Source organism: Pipistrellus hanaki, assembly GCF_964339955.1.
Source record: "Pipistrellus hanaki genome assembly, chromosome: 11".
Taxonomy (NCBI): domain Eukaryota; kingdom Metazoa; phylum Chordata; class Mammalia; order Chiroptera; family Vespertilionidae; genus Pipistrellus; species Pipistrellus hanaki.
Genome location: NC_140513.1, coordinates 37,664,597 through 37,685,571, shown reverse-complemented (window position 1 = coordinate 37,685,571; position 20,975 = coordinate 37,664,597). Strand labels below are relative to the sequence as shown.

The window sequence follows — 20,975 nt, the reverse complement described above, 5'->3', positions numbered from 1 at the left end:
TATAAATTAGGCCCTGGCTGGGCAACTAAGTTGATTAGAATGACCTCAAGATACACCAAGGTTATGGGTTCAGGGCACATTCAGGAATCAACCAAAGAATGCATAAATAAATACGACAACAAAAATCACTATTTCTCTCTGTGTGTTTCTCTCTCTTTCTCTCTCTCCCTTCCTCTCTCTCTCCCCTTTCTGTTTCTAAAATCATTTTTTTAAAGTTATAAATTAAAAGTAGAAGAGCACTTCCTATAAATAATGTTTATAGAAAACATTTTGAGGAAGGCAACAGAGAATGGAAGAAAAAATAATCAAGAACCCTGTTATCTTTAACAGACAATGCAGTTAATCTCGAGCTGTCCTTGTATATCTTTTGGGGGTTCCACATAAATTGTCATTTACTCATTTATATTTCCTCTTATTATGTAACTAGAGGCTTGATGCAGGAAATTCGTCCCTCAGCCCAGTGTGCACCCTCTTGCAGTCTGGGAGCCCTCAGGGGATGTCTGACTGATGGCTTAGGCCCACTCCCCAGGGGACATTCTTAGCACTACTGTGGAAGCAGGAGAGGCTCCCACCACCGCCACTGTGCTTTCCAGGGCTTCTTGCTAAGTGGCACTCCCCCTGTGGGAGCGCACTGACCACCAGGGGGGGAGCTCCTGCATTGAGCATCTGTCCTCTGGTGGTCAGTGCGCATATAGTGACCAGTCGTTCTGCCGTTGGGCCAAAACCAACTCTCTGACATTCCCTAAGGGATCCTGGATTGCGAGAGGGTGCAGGCCAGGCCAAGGGACCGCACCAGTGCACGATTGGGGCCGGGGGTGGGGGTGGGGATCATGGGAGGTTTGCCAGACCTAATCGGCCAGACTGCAGCAGCAAGCTAACCTACCAGTTGGAGCATCTTCCCCTGGTGGTCAGTGTATGTCATAGCAATTAGTCGTCCAGTTAACTGTCTGCCCCCTGATTGTCAGTGCACATCATAGCAAGCGGTTGAGCAGTCTTAGCACATTATTACCATATTACCCTTTGATTGGTTGAACGGCCAACCAGATGACCAGACACTTAGCATATTAGGCTTTTATTATATAGGATGTTGATCCATGAACATTAATCAGTGCTGTCTGTCACAAAAAAGATTTTCTATCTGCTTTGAATATATTAATTAAAGGTAAAAGTATTGTTTTCATTACTGTCATGAATCGCTCACCTGTGTATGAAGCCTACTTTTTGACATTAATAATGATACAGCAAGGTTTGATTTAAAATTGCCTGACCTAAAGTATAATGATTTTGATTTTCTCTTTTTTCCTAAACTACTCTTGGTCAGAGGTGAATTATTATGTACTCTTAAGAATTATTCTAATCACATGTACTGCAACAGTTGGTCCAGCCCTGGCCAATGTGGCCCAGTTGGTTGAGTGGCCTGTGCACCAAAAGGTCACCAGTTCCATTCCTGGTCAGGGCACATGCCCAGGTTGTGGGTTTGGTCTCCAGTAGGTGTGAACAGGAGACAACTGATTAATGTCTCACTCTCACATTGACATCTCTCTCCCTCCCTCTTCCTTTGTCTCTCAAATCAATTGAAAGAAAGAAAGAAAGAGGAAGGAAGGGAGGGAAGGGAAAGTTAGTTTGATCTTTCTACTTATTTTCAAACACCTCATTTAGGGACACAGGAAAGTGAATTATAACTTCTCAAAGTTCTTGAAATTTGGGGATATTGTTTTCTTAAAAACATTTTCTAAGTATCATATGATGTAATTCCTTAGTATAGTTTTAGAATCTTTCTCTGTTAGCACAGATTACTTAGAGCCCTTGGAGGAAATGTGCTGTGGAATTCTGTCAATGTTAGGTTTCTATTATTTGCACAGTAAGGGTGGAGTAGCACAGCTCACTGTTTACGAAAGCACTTAGTCATCGAATATGTGAGAGTATGCAAGTGGAGCTTAATTAGGATAAAGGTTAAAGTGCAATAATATAACCAAGAACTGGAGGCAGTGCTAGAAATGTTGTGGCAGAGTAAAGGAAGCCTTTTATTTCTAGTAAGTACTAGAAATATAAGATCAATTCTTTTCCCCATTGGTATTTATTGTATACTAGAGGCCCAGTGCACAAAATTCATGCATAGCTAGGGTCCCTAGCGGCTGCCAGCTATCAGCCAGGGCCTCCCTTCCTTGTCTCCCTTCCCTGGCTGCCAGTGTTAGCCAGGGCCTTCCTTTGATCTACATCGCACCCTGGTGGTCAGCACACATCATAGTGAACTCAGTTGGTCTAACTCCCGCCTGGGGGAACACTTTGCATATTAGGCTTTTGTACACTGTGTTCTTAGAACCATTTTGTATTCTTTTTTTTTTTTTTTTTTTTTTTTAATATATTTGATTTGTTTTTTACAGAGGGATAGAGAGCCAGAAAAATTGATGAGAGAGAAACATCGACCAGCTGCCTTCTGCACACCCCCTACTGGGAATGTACCCATAACCAAGGTACATGCTCTTGACCGGAATCGAACCTGGGACCTTTCAGTCCGCAGGCTCTATCCACTGAGCCAAACCGGTTAGGCCCCATTTTATATTCTTAAAAATGACTGAGACCACAGAGAACTTGGTTCATATATGTATATGGGTTTTATGTATATTGATATTTATATTAGATATGAGTCAGACATTTAAAAATAATTATTTAATAAATAATATGAATATAAATAATGTGCTCATAAAGTATTAATATTAATAACTTTCAAATGAAAAATAACTTTTAAAATAAAAATATTAGTGAGACAAGTGGTCCATTGAAAACTTCAAATTTTGTCACTGTTTTCATCCTTAAATATGTAATGAACATTTTTTAACTTAATTACTTTTTTTGTGTGTTTTTCATTATAAAAAGGTAAATGTCTTTTTACTTTTAAAATAACATTCTAAAAAAGTGTATTACTACCTCCTTTGTTAGTAAACATGGCTTATAGGAATGACCTGTGTTTTTATTTGACCACAGTTTTCATTAAAATAATTACTTGTGGTATATGAATGTTCAAGATTGTTTGATTATACCTAGGAGTTGTATGCTATGGAGAAATGGAGGGGGGGGAAAAAAAGGCAAAACCATCATTATTTTAATATCTGAAGTTCTCTTTGCAATGTACTCATAAAATTTTCTAAATATAGCTATTTTTTAAGGAAAATTAGGTAAAACTTACATTAGGTGATTTTAAAGTCTCTCCTTACTATGTATTTTATATGAAAAACACACTCTTAGGAGTGATTAAATAATTTGCAATTATTTTAAAGATGTTTCAGTGTGTTTCATGAGTTTTATGACAATTTGGAATTTATATCATGTATCATTAAAATAATACCTAAACAATTTAATTATTAAGATCAAGATTCTATGGCTAGGCAAATATACTATTTTGGTAAAAAAAAAAAAAAAAAAAAAAAAAAAATCCAGAAACTTACTTTCAGACTTTTCTCACTCTACTTCCAGTGAGGATGTCAAGCATGGATTAAGAGTTTTGAAAGAGAAGGCATATCAAGGTCCCACTTCTGTGACAGAAACTGGGAAGATGGTAAACATCTAAAAATGTATATAATTTACATTTTCACAAACATGAGGAAACATGTCAGTTACAAAATATGTGTGCATTTTCTTATAAATGGGTATATTTATAGTCCTAGAAGTGCTATAACCTAACCGGTTTTCGGAATGAATTTAAATGTGAAAAGAGAATAATCTACTTCAGCAATAGAATTCCAGTCTCAGCCAGCAGTGGAAACAGTAGAAAGCCCCCCATCGAGGAAGTATTTCTTTGATCCAGTCAGGGGTTTACAAGTGGTGATGTGCATAAGAATGTCTTAAAAAAGAGTTTAACTGACAGATTGGGACCCATTCCCAAGATTCTCATTATGTAAATAATGGGTGTAGCCAGTAATCTGCATTTGAATAAACTATGCAGGTGATTGAGCCAGTGTTTTGAGGCACAGTTTTGGGAATTAGTTGGGCTAGAATGTAGAATCTGTGATCTTTTTTGACTTCAGGTTTCAAAACAGGAGATCCCATTTTTACGCGTAGTTTACATGTAAATTTTAACTTTGACAATTCAGTAAATAGTTTTATCCCTGAATTAGCTATTTGGATACTTTTAAGGATTGGTTTACCCGTGAAGTCCCTGGTGTGAAACAACATAGAGAAATGAAAACATTGTAATTTTCTTAAACCCTGAAATGAACCTAGCCACAATAGATTTTTGTTAAAATTATTTTAAAACTTTAAAAAAAATTAAAGCAAAAAACAAACAAACAATTCAACACTGAAAATTTTCCTAATTCAGACTTATTTTTCCACTGATTCGACCACCAATTGTTCATTCATTCTACCAGTTGATGGACATTTAGATTTTGCTAGCTGTTGGTAGTTATGAATTACACTGCCATAAACATTTATGTATAGGTTTTGTGTGAACATATGTTTTCATTTGGGGGGGAGAGTAAATATATAGTAGTGAGATTGCTGGATTGTATGTTAAGGTTGTTTTTATATTAAACTGTCTAACTTTTCCAAGAGTGGCTATGCCATTTACATTCCCATCAATAGTTTGAGAGTCCCAGATGTTTTAGCCATAAGCTGAATCTCATTGTGATTAAAATTTGCATCTCTCTGATGACCTCTGGTGCTAAGCATCTTTTCATGTGCTCATTTGGCATCTCTATTTCTTCTTTGGGGTAGTTCTTTCTGTTCATTAGCTAATTTTTTATTGAGTTGTTTTGTTTACTTATTACTGAGTTTTGAAAGTTTTTTTTATATCCTGAGTATAACTATTTTATCAGATATGTGTTTTGCAAATATTTTCTACTTTTTTATTTGGGTTTATAACTCATTTCCTGTTGATTTTATGGCTCTTCAATTATTCCAGCATCATTTGTTGAAAAAGCTACCCTTTCTTCCTTGAATTCCCCGTGTCTTATGTTGGAAATTAGTTGATATATGTATGGGTTTATTTTTGGATTCCAATCTATTGTATCTCATTGATCAGTGTGTTAGTCACCAACCACACTATCTTGATTACTGGGGCTTTATGGTAAGTCTTGAAATCCAATCAAGAGAATCTTCCAACCTTTTTTTCTCTTTGAAAGAGGTTTTGACTATTATAGTTCCTTAGCTTTTTAAAAAAAAATAACTTTTAGAATCAGGTTGTCAATTTTTACAGAAAATCACTGGCCATTGCTACAATGTAGAAATACAGTTTATTTTTGTTTACTGACTATATATTGTGACTTTAATAAACTCACATTTTATTTCTAATGCTTTTAAAAATAGATTCTTTGGGATTTTCTACATGAACACAGTTTTATTTCTTGCTTTCCAATCTGTATGGCTTTTATTTCATTTGATTTTGTGCTGTCTGGGAGTGATGAGGGCAGATACTCTTGCCTTGCTTCTGATTTTAGGGGGAAGGTATTCAGTCTTTTATCATTAAGTATGATATTGGTTATAGATTCTTTGTAGTTGCTCTTTATGAGGTTGAAGAATTTTCCTCCAATTCATACTTTACTGAGGCTTTTTATTCTGAATAGTTATTAAATTTTGTCATGCTTTTTCTGCATCTATTGAGATTATCATATGGTTTGTCTTTCTTACAACCCTGATTTGGTGAATTAAATTTATTGATATTAACATTGAATTAGTCTTGTGTGCCCTGTGTAAACCCCACTTAGTCATTATATGTATCCTTTTTACTAATATTTTGTCATAGATTTTTATATCTATGTTTATTAGAATTACTAATCTGTAATTTTATGTTTGCTTTGTTTTGCTATTAGGGCCTCATCAAATAAATTGGGAAGTGTTTCTTCCTTTTTTTTTTGTGGAAGGTTTTTGTATAAAATCAGTATTATTTCTTAAACTAGTGGCCCGGTGCATGAAATTTGTGCAGGGGGTAGGGTGCGGGGGGGAGGTGGGGGGTGTCCCTCAGCCCGGCCTGTACCCTCTCCAATCTGGGACCCCTGGAAGGATATCTTACTCTGGTTTACAGGGAACAGGCCTAAACCAGCAGTCAGACATCCCTCCTGCAATCTGGAACTGCTGGCTCCTAACTGCTCACTTGCCTGTCTGCCTAATTGCCCCTAACCACTCTGCCTGTTGACCTGCTCACCCCCAAATGCCCCCCACCTGCCAACCTGATCACCCCCAACTGCCCGCCCCATGCCAGTGTGCTCACTCCCAACTGCCCCCCTGCTGGCCTGCTTGCCCCCAACTGCCCCACCTATGGTCTTATCACCCCCAACGCCTCCCTTCTCCACTGGGTTGTGCCCGCAACCAACATATATGCCCGACCGGAATCAAACCTGGGGCCTTTCAGTCCGCAGACCGACACTCTACCACTGAGCCAAACCGGTTTCGGCTACTGATTTTATTTTTTTATTTTTTTGTCTATTCACCCAGTTAGTTAGAGAGAGAAGTGATGAAGTCCCTATTTGTAATTATGAACTTGTCTATTTCTCTTTTTATTTCATAGTTTCCCCCTCACTTATTTTAACAGCCTATTGTTGCGTACATAAACATTCAGGAATATTGTGCGTTTTTTGGAAAATGTATCCCTTCATTGTCATGGTACTATACTTTCTTTAACTATATGTTCATGTTTAAAGTGGATCTTTAAAAATAGATTTTTATTGATTTCAGAAAGTGAGAGAGACAGAGAGACATCAGTGATGAGAGAAGACCATTGGTTGGCTTCCTACTGAGGATTGAGCCTGCTACCCAAGCATGTGCCCTGTCAGGAAATCGAACTATGACCTCCTTGTTCATAGGTCGATATTAAGCCATTTCTTGTCTTTTATACATAATGGTGCAATGAACGTGGGTGTATATATGTCTTTTTGAGTTAGTGATTTCATTTTCTTCAAATAAATAGCCAGAAGTAGATTGCTGAATCATGTGGTAGTTCTATTTTTTTTAAAATATGTTTTATTGATTTTTTACAGAGAGGAAGGGAGAGGGATAGAGAGTTAGAAACATCGATGAGAGAGATACATCGACCAGCTGCCTCCTGCACACTCCTTACTGGTGATGTGCCCGCAACCAATGTACATGCCCTTGACTGGAATCGAACCTGGGATCTTTCAGTCTGCAGACCAATGCTCTATCTGTGCCAAACCGGTTTCAGCGGTAGTTCCATTTTTTAATTTTTTTATGAACCTCTATACTTTTTCCATAGCACTAACTATACCAATTTACATTTTCACCAACAGTGCACAAGGGTTCTCTTTTCTTTATGTCTTCACCAACACTTGTTATTTCTAGTCTTTTTGATAATAGCTTTTTGAAGGAATAATCTCATTGTGGTTTTGATTTTCATTTTCCTGAGAACTAGTGACGCTGAACATCTTTTCATATACATGTTGACCATCTGTTTATTATTTTTGGGAAAATGTCTATTCAGATTCTCTGCCCAATTTTTAATCAGATTGATTGTTTTTCTATTGATTTGTATGAGTTCTTTATATATTTTGGATATTCACCTCTTACAGATATATGTTTTACTTATATTTTCCCTATTTAGTAGGTTGCCTTTTTATTTTGTTGATGGTTTCCTTTGTTATACTGAGCTTTTTAGTTTGATTTAGACCCAATTGCTTATTTTTGTTTGGTTGTTTTTGTTCCCTTTAATTTTGGTGTCAAATTTAAATAATTAGAGCCTATGTTTTCTTTTAGAAGTTTTATGGTTTCAGGTCTTACATTTAAGTCTTTAATCCAGTTTTAGTTAGTTTTGGGGTATGATGTATAATTGTGATTCATTCTCTTTTCCTTTGTATGAGGCTGTCCAGTTTTCCCAGCAATTATTGAAGAGTCTGTTAATATATTTTTGTCTGCTTTATTGCAAATTAATTGACTATATATGAGTGAGTTTAATTATGGGGTCTCTAATCTCTTTGATCTGTGTGTCTCTTTAAGCTAATATCATACCATTTTGATCATTATAGCTTTGTAATATAGTTTGAAATCAGGGAGCATGATGCCTCCAACTTTGTTCATTTTTCTCAATATTGCTTTGACTAAATGGGGTTTTTTATGCATATAAATTTCAGAATTATTTGTTTCATTTCTGTGAAAAATGTCATCAAGATTTTATAGGATTGCATTGAATCTGTATATTGCTTTAAGTAGTATGGGCATTTTTAACAATATTATACAAATACTAGAGGCCCGATTCACGAAATTCATGCAAGGGGCTCGGCCCTTGTAGCCATGACAGCTTGCCTCAGTCCTCGCAGCCCCAGCTTCATTGGGAAGGTCTTTCAGCTTTCCGGTCTAATTAGCATATTACACTTTTGTTATTATAGATATGCAGAACATTCTATCCTAAAGCAATGGAATATACATTATTCTCAAATGCACATTGAATGTTGTTGAGGATAAATCATATGTCAGTCCTCAAAACAAGTGGTAAAAATTTAAGAAGATTAAAATTATATCAAGCATCTTTTGTAACCACAATAGTATGAAACTAGAAATCAACTTACAAGAAGAAAACCATAAAATTTGCTAATTTGTGGAGAATAAGCAACATGCTGTTAAACAATCAATGGGTCAAAGAAGAAATCCGAGAAAATTTTTTAAAAAATACCCCGAGATAAGTGAAAATGGAAATATTACATACCAAAACATTGGGATGCAACAGTAACTGTAGTAAGAGAGAAGTTCACAGAAATAACTGCTTACAAAAAGAAACAAACAACCTAACTTTACACCTTAAGGACTTAGAGAAAGAAGAAAAAAGTACAAAGCATTTAGAAATAAGGAATTAACATAGATCAGAGCTAAAATAAATGAAACGAAAACTGAAAAGACAATAGGAAATATTAATGAGTTGATTAGTTAAAAACATAAACAAAATTGACAAATCTTTAGCTAGAGAGGACTCAAATAAAATCTAGAATGAAAGAGCTGTTATAACTGATACCACAAAAATAGATTCACAACAGACTACTATGAACAATTGTACACCAATAAATTTGACAACCTAGAAAAAACAGATAAATTCCTAGTCATACAATCTGCCAAGACTGAATCATTAAGGAAGAGAAAATCTGAATAGATTACTAGTAAAAAGATTGAATCAATAATAAAAAATTCCCAACAAACAAAAGGGCAAGATCAGATAGCTTCACTGCTAATTTCTAACATTCTAAGAAAATTAATACCAACTCTTCTTAACTTTTCCAAAAAATAGAAGAGGAGGAAACACTTCCAAACCCATTTTATGAGGCCTGCATCACTGATACTAAAACTAGACAGGGTATCACAAGAAAATTACAGGCCAATATTCCCTTCTACTATATAAGCAAAAATCCTCAACAGAATAGTAGCAGATCAAATTCAACAGTACATTAAAAGGATCATATACCATAATCAAGTGGGATTTGTTCCAGGAATGCAAAGATACCAGTAGTTTATCATCTACAAATCAATCAATGTGATACATCATATTAACAGAATGAAAGATAAAAATTATATGATCATCTTAATAGATATAGCCAACAGCTGACATCATATTCATCAGGAGAAAGCTAAAAGCTTTTCCTGTTTAGATCAGAGCAAGACAGAGTGCCCACTCTTACCACTTTTATTCAGCTTTTGTAAGTCCTGGCCAGAGTATTAGGCAAGAAAAAGAAATAAAGGGCATCCAAGTTGGAAAGGGAGAAATAAAACTGTCACTGTTTGCAGATGACATTTTTTAAGGCATTATGAAAGCAGATATATCTCAAGTACATCTGTAACCTGTTATCTAGAAATGCTTATTTAATTGTAAAGTTATATTAGATAAATACCTGAGATTGGATTTTTTTATTATTATTATTATCGTCTAAAGTTTTATATATGCCTCTTTTTTCTGAGATTGGAATTTAGGAGTTTTGAGTTTCGGGCTTTTTATCTAGAACATTTACCTTTACTTCCTCATTTTATCAAATATCATACATCTTAGGTAATTAGTAAAAATTAATGTTTGATTTCATTTTCTACTTGTAGTGTAAAATGTTTACAAAAGACCGTGAAAGACTCTTATCACATAATGTGTAGACCATGTGCCTGTGAACTTGAAGTTTGCGCAAAATGTGGAAAGAAAGAAGACATTGTTACTCCGTGAGTATTTCTTTTATGTTTAAGTTTTACTGTTTTAGTAATTGGCAAGCCAATTTTATTTAAGGAAATGTTCATTAGCTCTGAAGCTTTGAAACTTACTTTTGGTAAGTTTCAGTGTATCACACTAATGTAGACTTTTTCTGCCTAATAGGAAAAAAGTCTTAATTTATCATTACAGGTTGAAGTGAAACTATAAGTAAAACTTCATATTTTTAGGAAATTAAAATATTTATCTGTGATGTTCATATTCATTACTCATTATTGAAAAGTTCCTTATTATGTGACTACTTTTCTTTACTGGACATCATGCATTATTTTTTTTGAGCCTACTTCGACAACAGTCAATAACTATATGTTGAAAAATACATTAAAGAATTATAATAATATAATTTGATGGGTTTTAACATAGTCTTCAAGGATTTTTTTTTTCTCTTTACTTATTTTATTAGGCTTCTGTTAATCAGGAAATGTAGTGGAAAGTTATCGATATTTTCAATCTACATATGTCTATAGTGAAAGCCTGGGAAATAAAAAGGTTTTTCTTTCCATCTTTAGGTTTAATAAAGAACCAGAAAAGACAGAAAACAATGAAAATAATCCACATTCCAATTGTAGAAGAAGCTGCAGAAGAAATAAAGAAGAAAGTGATGATTTAGATTTTAATATTGATTTAGATGACTCAGAAGAAGATGACAATCAAATAGATTAATATATTAAAAATCAGTGTGAAAACATGAAATTCTGAACAATTTTAGACTTTGAGTGTTTTATAGAAAAATACTGTGAAATCCTAATAAAGAATTTAGAACGACCTATAGAAAATGATGACATTTATACTAGGACAATATAAATTGTGTATAATATTTGAACAAATATAAAGCTTTTGCAGAGTTTTCTTACAATAGATTTCCAAGTAACATGAGCTAAAAGATCTGCCAAGTGAGCATTGGGGTATCATAATGCAGTTCATGGGAATTAATGTAGAAGAATGTCAAAGTAACAAGATTCAGAATTGATGGTTTTGTAAGAACTATCTCATAGAAAAAATTAGATGACATTGTTAGCCTCAAAAATTGGTACTCAGGTATGTACTTTTTGATAAATTTACCTCAAGTAAAGTACCCATAAACAAAAGCCTCCTTCCTTAATGTTTGGCTGCTTTATAAAGCAAAAAGTTAATTTTAAAAATAATAATGTTTAACAAGTATGTAGCAGTTTTTTAAAATGTATTTTTATCATCACATTTTAACCTTTTTTCTTTTATAAAATATACATACAGAAAACTGCATAAAATATATATGTATAGTTTAGTAAATACTTATAAAGGAAACTCATACATCTATCACACAGATGAAGAAACTACTAAAAAATGTAAATTAACTTTATCTGATTTTTTGAACTTTTTTCTTTTTATTATGAAAAATCTCAAACCTAAAGAAAGTAGCAAAATAATGCAATGAACCTTTTTATAATCCTACCTAGATTCATATTTGTTAACAGTTTGCCCCTTTTGTCTGAATAGGTGGATATGGATATATATTTTATTTGCTGAACCATTTAAAAATAAGTGGCAGGCATTAGTTTTGAGTGCACTTTTGCACATTATTTTGTACCTCTTTTATTAATATGAAATTTGTGAGATTGATTCAGGTTGTTGCAAAAGCTGTTACTAGTTCATTTAGATGTCTCTGTTTTATTCTATTATATTTATGCACCACAATTTATATTCTATTCTATAATGTTGACAGACATTTGAGTTATCTCAATTTTCCTCTATTATAAGCAATACTGCTTAGAGCATTGTTACATGTGTTTTCAGTACACGTTTTATTTCTTGGTACACATTTTTGTATATATGAATCTAGCCGTGGTCGAGGGCATCAGTAATGCTTAGTGCCAGCTGTCTTTCCAGAAGGACTGCCATCTCCCTTCCCCACAGCAGTGTATCAGAGTTCCAGTGTTCTGCATTGTTTCCAACATTTGGTATCAGATTGTTGAATTTCTGTCAGTTTGGTAAGTGTGCAGTATACATTTTGCCTCATTAAGAGTGTAATGTCAGTTTTAAATATTTCAACATAGTCCCTGCCTGAATAGCTCAGTTAGTCAGAGTGTTGTCCTGATACACCAAGATTGTGAGTTCTATCCCCGGTCAGGGCACATACAAAAAGTAACCAATGAATGCATCAATAAGTGGAACAACAAATCAATGTTTTCCTCTCTCTGTCTCTGTCTCCCTCTCTGAAAAATCAATCAGTAAAAAAAAAAGTTTTGAAAATTTTTAACATAAAAAAGTAAAGACAGATAACATTACAGTGGCATCAAAGATTTGTTTACCAGAAATAAATTTTAAAAATACTCAAGAACTCTGTCAACAAAATCTTATCAAGACATTAAAGAAAATGGAGACAAAAATAGAGAAAGATGAAATAAGTAGAGAGAGATACCATGTTCATCATGTGGAAGTCTCAATACTCTAACCTTACAGTCTTACTAAAAATTTCTTTGGGTGGCTTACCTGTTTGCATATAAATTTATTTTCTGGACTGTATAACTTTTGTGGCTAAAGAGACTACTGAATTTTTATTAGGCCTAGAATAAGTTCTTTCCCATCTGAGTAAGTAATAAGTCCTCAGATTACCAGGAGGGAAATTTAACAAACAGCATCACCTAGTGACACCTACTAATATCTGCATTTCGTTCGTTAGTGCTAACAAATACTGTGTTTTCTTTTAACAGACTTCAATTTAATTGTTATATGTAGGTCATTTTAAAAAAATTACTTTTATTGATTTTTAGAGAGAAAGAAAGGGAGAGAGAATAAACATCAATGTGAGAGTGGCTGGCTACCTCCTGAATGCCCTCTCCCAGGGATTGACCCCACAACCTGTGCCCTGACTGGGAATCGAACTGGCAACCCTTCTGTGCATGGGATGACACCCAATCAATGAACCACACCAGCTAGGGCTATTTTGATAGTTTATTTTCATTTATTTATTTAGGAATTATCCTTTCTAATCCAAAAAGGTGTGTGTGTGTGTGTGTGTGTTTGTGTGTGTGTGTGTGTATGTTTAATTGAAGCCCAACATGGATCTAAATCTTGGCTCAGTCAATAGCTATAGAACTTGATACAAATTAATTTTTCTGTGCCTTGATTTCTAAGAGGTTGTTAGAAGGATTAAATGCATTAATATGTAAAATACTTAGAACCTGTAAAACCACTACACAAGTGTTATTATTGCTACTATTGAGTGTATATGTATAAATTAATTAGTAACGAGCATCAATTTGATTGTTTGCCTATATTCTACAAAAGAAGACATATGTATCTGGAATGCAGAAAAAATATATATACATACATACATACATATGTGTGTGTGTGTGTGTGTGTGTGTGTGTGTGTGTGTGTGTGTGTATATATATATTCCTGTTGATGCCAGAGGAATTCAAGGACCAGACTTGGTTTTTCAGGTGCCACTGAAAGAAGCATTTTCAGAATCCCCCACTGGAGACTGGGATGTGGAAACAGGCTTTATTGGCATGGAGTTACATTTCTTGGGTTCCAAAGTCCCCTGTTTCTTAAGCCAGTCTGGAAAAGGTGTAGCTGGGAGTCCAGCAAAGTGAGAAACAAGGGCAGTGTCCACAGCTCCTGTTCCATGTTGTAGCTGGGTGTGGTTCAGCATTCAGGCTAATTAAAGTTTATTATTCCATGAATGGAGCCCAACATGGCTATGTGCCATGCAGGTGCAGGAGACTCAGCCCCCTGCAGCAGGAGTTCCAGGAACCAGAGACCTAGGGCCTTCTTTGTCTAGAAATATATATATTTAGATTTCATGCACATGTAATGGCCATGTCCATGCTGGCCAATTTCCTGTTTCCAGGTGTGATTGACAGGCAAGCGTTTTCTCATGTTACGCAGGTCTTGTTGGGCATGCATCTGATCAGCAGAGAATAGACTTGGAGGGTGCTAAATGCATTTTTTCCCCGCAAAATTGTAGAAATGGCCTGTCTGTATCTAGCTTCCCGTTTACTCCTTTCCTGCTAAATAACAATCTGGTTTCAGAGTCTGTGTTTTTTTTTTGTTTTTTTTTTAATTTAACTACTGCCCCATAGTACCACTGTGTTCACATGTCAAAAGCATTTCTAGGTAAATAGAGAAAGCTATATTATAGGTAGGATATGGCACAAGCAAGTTATTAGGTGGCTAAGAAGGCTTGGATTAATAATGGTAACAATATAATGATTAACATTCATTCATTCAACAAATCATCTTTGAGCACCTATGTGTTCAAAATGCTTGGGGTACAGCAATCAACAAAACAAATGTCCTTTCAGTGGGTAAAGACAGACAATGAGTAGTAAACATAATAAGTAAATTATATATTAGAAGGTGAAAGGTTCTATGAGAAAAAATAAGGTATGGTGGTGTGATTGAAAGTCTAAGGGCATGGATGGGTGGAGAGGAGGGTGCACAGGTGGGTGGGAAGTAGGCTATGATCTTCATATATAAAAGCCAAGCATCAAGAATGACTGGAATGGCTGGTTGCTATGATGCACACTGCAGCGGCCAACCAGCCCAACTGGGCCCCAATTGCCCCCTCCCCCCAATTGCCCACGGTCCCTCCCCCTGGCTGGCCCCACTCCCAATCGGGGGTGGGACCAGCCTTGGCCCCAGTTGGTCCTCCCCTCAGGGGTGGGGCCAGCTGACCTCCCACATCCCCTCCCCTCTACCAGCCCAGCCCAATTGCCCCCATTGAGGCAGGCTGGCCAGACCCCACCTATACATGAATTCATGCACCAGGCCTCTAGTTTTTAAATAAAGTGTCTGGAGAGACATTTTTGGGGAGAATGTTCCAGGCCAAGGAAACAGCCACTACAAGGACTCTAACCCAAGATTTGCCAAGAGTGATTAAGGAAGAGAGTCCTATGAGGTAAGATCACATGCTTGTAATATGTTTTTTATCTTTGATTTTCATGCATTTGACTATAATTTCTAAGTTGTGAATTTCTTATTTATGCCACCTAAGGTTTTCTGACCTCTATTGGTCAATGTCCTTACACCAACTTGGAAAATGGTTGGTCATTATATCTTCAAATACTGCTTTTTCTTGTTATTGCCTCTGCTTCCAGCACGCCAGTTAGATTTACTGTTGGAACTTTTTTATTCCTGTCTTTCTCGTGCTCTTTTTTTTTTTTTTACATTTTTTTTCTGTGCTTCAATTTATATATTTTCTATTGTTTGGTCTGACTTATTACTTTTATAATAGGATTAATGTGTTCAGTCTGCTTTTAAACTCATCTAATAAATTCTTAACTTCAGATACTGAATTTTGCAGTTCTAAAATGTCCATCTGAATCTTTTTATAGATTTTAATTGTGTTAAAAGATTGCATGTTACCTTTCTTGTCCATATTTTTCTCTATTTTCTTGACATTAATGTAGCTATATTGAAGTCCTTGTTCACTTTTGTTTGCTTTTAATAGATTATTTTATCTCTTGATTTTCAGTCACTATCCCCAACTTTGCATGTCTAATGATTTTTATTGTATGCTAGAAATTATAGAGGCTCCCTCTAAAAAATGAATTACTATAGATCACCTTGCTCCTGTCAGAACTTGGGCTTAAAATTTGTTAGGGGTGGTCTATTTCAGTTTCATACTTCTTTCTAGATGTCCTCATTTCTTTCTCTTACTCCTCGTGTGTTGTCTTTATTCCTAAGCATGTATTCTCTGGGGTCTTAATGCCAAGAATATTCATTAAGGTCTCACCACCCCGGTAAGCCCAGACTCAAGCGCGGGGACCTCGGAAGTCTCTGCCCAGCTCTGAGCCTCTGGCAGCTGTTCTCTGCGAGGACTGCTGGAGTTTTGCCTGGCATGTATGCAGCTTAAAAGGCTGTGGAGTGACCAGAGTAGAAAGAAAATCAAGAAAGGTGTCCTAGAAGGCCAGGGGCACATGCATTGAGTGCTTAATGTATCCTGGCACTGCACTAAACTACGCCCTTTACATGAGAAGCTCATTGAATATTTATTATTGCCTTGCGTAGCAATAACTAACATGATTTACCAGTTCATGTATAGATAAGAAACTGAGGTTAAGTGATTTGGCATACAGCTAAACACTGTATAGGTTTTGAACCTATACGATCATCTGATCCCAGAACCTGTTCTGCACATTAGGGCTAGTGTGCATACGAATATGTGAGTTGCTAAATGGATAACACCACTATTTTCTTTTTTTAAAAAAAATATTGTATTGATTATTTTTACAGAGGAAGGGAGAGAGAGAGAGAGTTAGAAACATCGTTCAGCTTCCTCCTGCACACCTACTGTGGATGTGCCCACAACCAAGGTACATGCCCTTGACCTGAATCGAACCTGGGACCCTTCAGTCTGCAGGCCAACTGAGCCAAACCATTAGGGCTCCATTGTTTTCAATACTGCTATTTCAGGACTCTGCTGATAGGGGAGCAGAGTCCTGAAATAGCAGTATTGAAAACAGTATTGAAAACAGTCACGATCTCATTTCTGTTAGACAATTTAGCAGTGTTTCCCAAAGTGTGGTACGCATACCCCCAGGAGTATGGGAAGAGTTTGGTGGGGGTACGCATTGCACTGGAGTTTGGTGGAAATATGCACTGCACCGTGCTTAGTTGCACCTAATTCTACCTTCTCATGAATATGAGGGGTACTAAGCATTACGAAAATTATAGAAGGAGTACACATACTTCAAAAATTTGGGAAACACTGATTTAGAGCTTTCTCTCTCCCTTTTTTTTTTTTTTTTTTTTTTTGTGTGTGTGTGTCTGTGTGTGTGTGTGTGTGTGTGTGTGTGTGTGTGTGTGTGAAGAACTGTTGGTTCCCAGGCATCATTAGAGAATGCTTAGGTTTTTAGCTGTTGCTGATACAACTGAATTCACTTTTTTTTATTCTTCCCTAATGACTATTGATTTCCACATATTAATCATAACACCTGTAATCTTTCTAATTAGGTGATGTCACTTTATTGTAAGACCTACTTGAGTAATAGAAGGAATATAGGTGTTTGTAACAATTCTGGATATGTCTGTAGCTGTACTGACTATGTTCTGAGTAAGTATTTTTCATCTTTCAGGTGACTAAACTAAGGCTCAGAGATTTAATAATTTGCCAAAGTAAAAAAGATAATGCTGAGATTCATACCAAGTCTTTGTGGCTCCAAAGCCTATATTATTTCAACTACAAATAACATTTTATGTTCCTAAACATTTTGGGATTTTTCTTAAGTGAAATTTGTAATATCATTAATTCAAACACACCTCTGTCCCTTCCTTACATCCTTTCTAAGTCTTTTCCTTCCCTGGTAACATTAGTCTTCTACTGAATGGTTGTCCAGTTAAGAAGTTACATTAAAAAGAAAAAAAAATATTATAGCCATCCTCTATGTAACTGTGGTATAGATTTTTGTCACTCATTTTGTTCAGATTTGTTAATAATATTGAGTGTTGCAAGTCTACTTTCCACAATTTTACTGACAACCCTTATGAAGTCAGGGGGATATGCTGGGATTACTTGCTCAACTCTATCCAAGGGATCCCACATTTTTGTCAGTAATTATACATATGGAAAAAATTACAGTTTTCCCAAATCTCATCTACAAGACTTTTTAAAGAATTGAAGCACCAGGCTTTCAAAAGATAGTACTACATAAAATTACACATGAATTTTCACCTTTTATTTCTATATTATCTTTTAATATTTTTTATAAACTTAAAATTGTGTTTTATTTTAAAGAAAATAATTTGTATTATCATAAAATATATAGTTGATAGTTGGTATTAATGTGGAGGGTTTAAAAAAAATATTAGATATGAAAATACAGTTTGTATCTAAGTGTTAAGTTGACTAAGCGATTTTTTTCACCAAAATCCAGTTTAGAAGTTTCTGAAACCTCGAACAACATTAATTTAAAGTATATAAATTAACTTCTCCATTTTGAGGCAAGGGAAAATTAACTTTTCCATTTTGTACATTGTGTACATTGATGAACCTCACAAATAAGATGAGCAAAAGAATCCACATACAAGAGATTATACACTTTATGATCTCATATGAAGTTCAAAAATATTCAAAACTAACTTATGGGATAGACATCAGAATAGTGGTTTCCTTTGGGATTGTGGACTGACCAGGCAGGGGCATGAGGGAACCTCTGGAGTGCTGGATTCACCTGTGTCTTCATCAAGGATCTAGAGTCCAGGTGATGGTTACACAAGTGCCTAGAAATATAAAGTGTAACACTTAGAATTTGTTCACTTCATTGTGTGTAAATGTCACCTGAATTCAAAAGTAATTATAAGCCCTAGCTAGTTTGTCTCAGTGGCTAAAATATCAATCCACGGACTAAAGGGTCCTGGCTCTGATTCCAGTCAAGGGCATGTATCTCGGTTGCAGGCTCCATCCCCCAGCTCTGGTTGGGACATGTGCAGGAGGTGTTTCTCTCTCTGTCTCTTCCTCTCCTTCCACTCTCTCTAAAAATTAATGGGAAAATATCCTCAGATGAGGATAAAGGATAAATAAATAAATAAATAAATAAATAGTGGGGTTTTTTTTCAGTAATTATAATATTTCATTTTAAAAATTAATAGTACACTGCGGTCAAATCCATGCCTTGAGATAAAGTCACATAAATCTTGACTTCAGGAAGAGTAGGAGATGGAGGCACTCCAGGAGTGTAGGAGGCACATTTGTTTGAATCCTAACCCTGCTTCTTACTGGTCAGGTGACCCTGGCTCAATGTCCTTACCCATGTGAGGTTACCTTATGTGTACCTTAAGTATCTTGAAAACAAGGACAGTGATTTTTATAGTAGAAGATTGCTGTGAGTATTAAATATAGTACCCATATAGCTCCTGGCCCATAGGAGGTGCTCCATTTATGGTGCTTATTATCTTTCATCTGTAAGAGGTTTTTTTCTCTTACCATCATGAAGAAAAATGATGGCAACATGGGGAACAGCAACCTGAATGTCTGAGAGAGGAAATGAATGGGCCCCCGGGGAAATTGCCAGGACCAGCTGCAGTCAGGAAAGATGGTCTCCTGCGGCCCAGAGCTGACGTCCCTCAGCAGAGGATATGACAGCACGTCCGCAGAGGCAGGAAACAGCAGGTAGCCTGACTTTTAAACCATTTATACTGTGGATAGTATACACCGTATGTTTTCTGGTGAAGTGCTCTAAATGAAAAGCTATAGGTGTCCAAATGTTATTCTGGGAAAATATTTAATTAATATATTAAGAAGGTCTAGAACATCTGGAAACACTGGGAGAATCGTGTATTTACTACACTTTACCCCAAAGCATACTGAACATGCTATTTGGAAATGCACCGAACAGTTACACACCGTTTCAAAATAGATTTCCACTATGTTTCTCACCTTCACAGCACTAATGGCCAGTGACAAAAACAAGGCTTACTGAAAGAAGCAAGAATTTCTTATAAATGATTTGGAAACAGTTTTGGAATCCATTTCTTGGCAATGGAAATAGTACATTTCGAATCCTATTAGGTGATGGATTTACATATGGGAAGCACTCAATTGGTCGTTCTGGAAACACTTAGTGATGCCGCGCCACTGTTGATAAAGTTGAGAGGATATCCTACGGAAAGTGAAAATCCCAGAGGGAGGAAGCCACGTGGGTGTCTGTTGTCTGCCTGGCACGATCACTTAATACACATTTGAACTGTAGAATTGTGGAGACCCAGCTGGTTTCAACTGAAATGGGCTCCCTGGGATGGATTGCAGCCAAAACAGAAATCTGGTGGAGCCCAGATGTCGCTTAGTTCTAATGGACACCTAGATACTGTCTGAGGTCTCTTACAACGAAAGCCCCCTGTTTCCAAATGCAAATGCTCCTCCCATCCAGACCTGCTGGCTTGTTAGGCCACTAGGTGTTGCTATAATAGAGAAGGAAAAGCATTTTCAAAACTTTGCCACTGGATATGCAGAGGAGGAAAATATGTTTCTTGATTTCTGATATGGTATTCTGTGATTCAGACCAGAGTACAATTTGTTAAATGTTCACTTGCAATTTGTCCAATTTTATTAAAAGGAATTAAATAGCCTGCAATAACAAAATGAATAAATTGTGGTAAATACAATAGAATACTCCTCAGCAATAACAATAAACTAGTGAGGTACTCAACAATACCAAATCTCACAAGTTGATGAAAAAACAAACACAACTGGACGCAAAATAGAAATACTGCATGATTCCATTTAAAGGGAAAAGAAAAACAAAGAAAGAAAGAAGAAGAAAAAAAAAAAAAAAAAAACAGGCAAAAGTAGCCCTGAGCAGTGTGGCTCTGTTGGTTGGAGCATTGTCCTTTACACCAAAAGGGGGCAGGTTCGATTCCCACTCAGGGCACATACCCAGGTCAGGGTTCATGCTGGAGGCAACTGATGGATGTTTCTTTCTCACACCAATGTTTCTCCCTCTGTCTCTCTCCATTCCTCTCTCTAAAACCACTAAAAATATATGCATATATTTTTTAAAAATATTACTTTAAAAAAATAAGCAAAATTAATCTATGCTGATAGAGGTCAGAATAGTGGTTATCCTTTGGAGAGGTTGATAATAAGTAAGAGTGAGCATGGAGGATACCGCTCAAGTGCTGGACATGTCCTGATTCTCCATCTAGTGATAGTTACATGCCTATCTACACATGAACATATACATATGCATATACTGTACATATCTATGTATTGAGCTGTACTCTTAAGATTTGTGCACTTTACATTTGTATGTTATTTCTCAATATTAAAAACCTAAAAAAATGGAAATGGAATCCTCCCGGGGAGTAATTGGCACCC

General features: G+C 35.9%; 1 protein-coding gene across 1 annotated transcript in view; it reads left to right on the top strand.

The window, feature by feature from the left end:
* LOC311630496 (uncharacterized protein C9orf85 homolog) overlaps positions 1 to 13,455 on the top strand; it is a 53,490-nt gene extending 40,035 nt beyond the window's left edge. Inside the window, exons 3-4 of the mRNA XM_084899571.1 lie at positions 10,018 to 10,131; positions 10,687 to 13,455. Of these exons, the coding sequence (XP_084755697.1) occupies positions 10,018 to 10,131; positions 10,687 to 10,840 (268 nt within the window). The 3' untranslated portion in view covers positions 10,841 to 13,455. The remainder of the gene's footprint in view (positions 1 to 10,017; positions 10,132 to 10,686) is intronic.
* Positions 13,456 to 20,975: the final 7,520 nt, after the last annotated feature.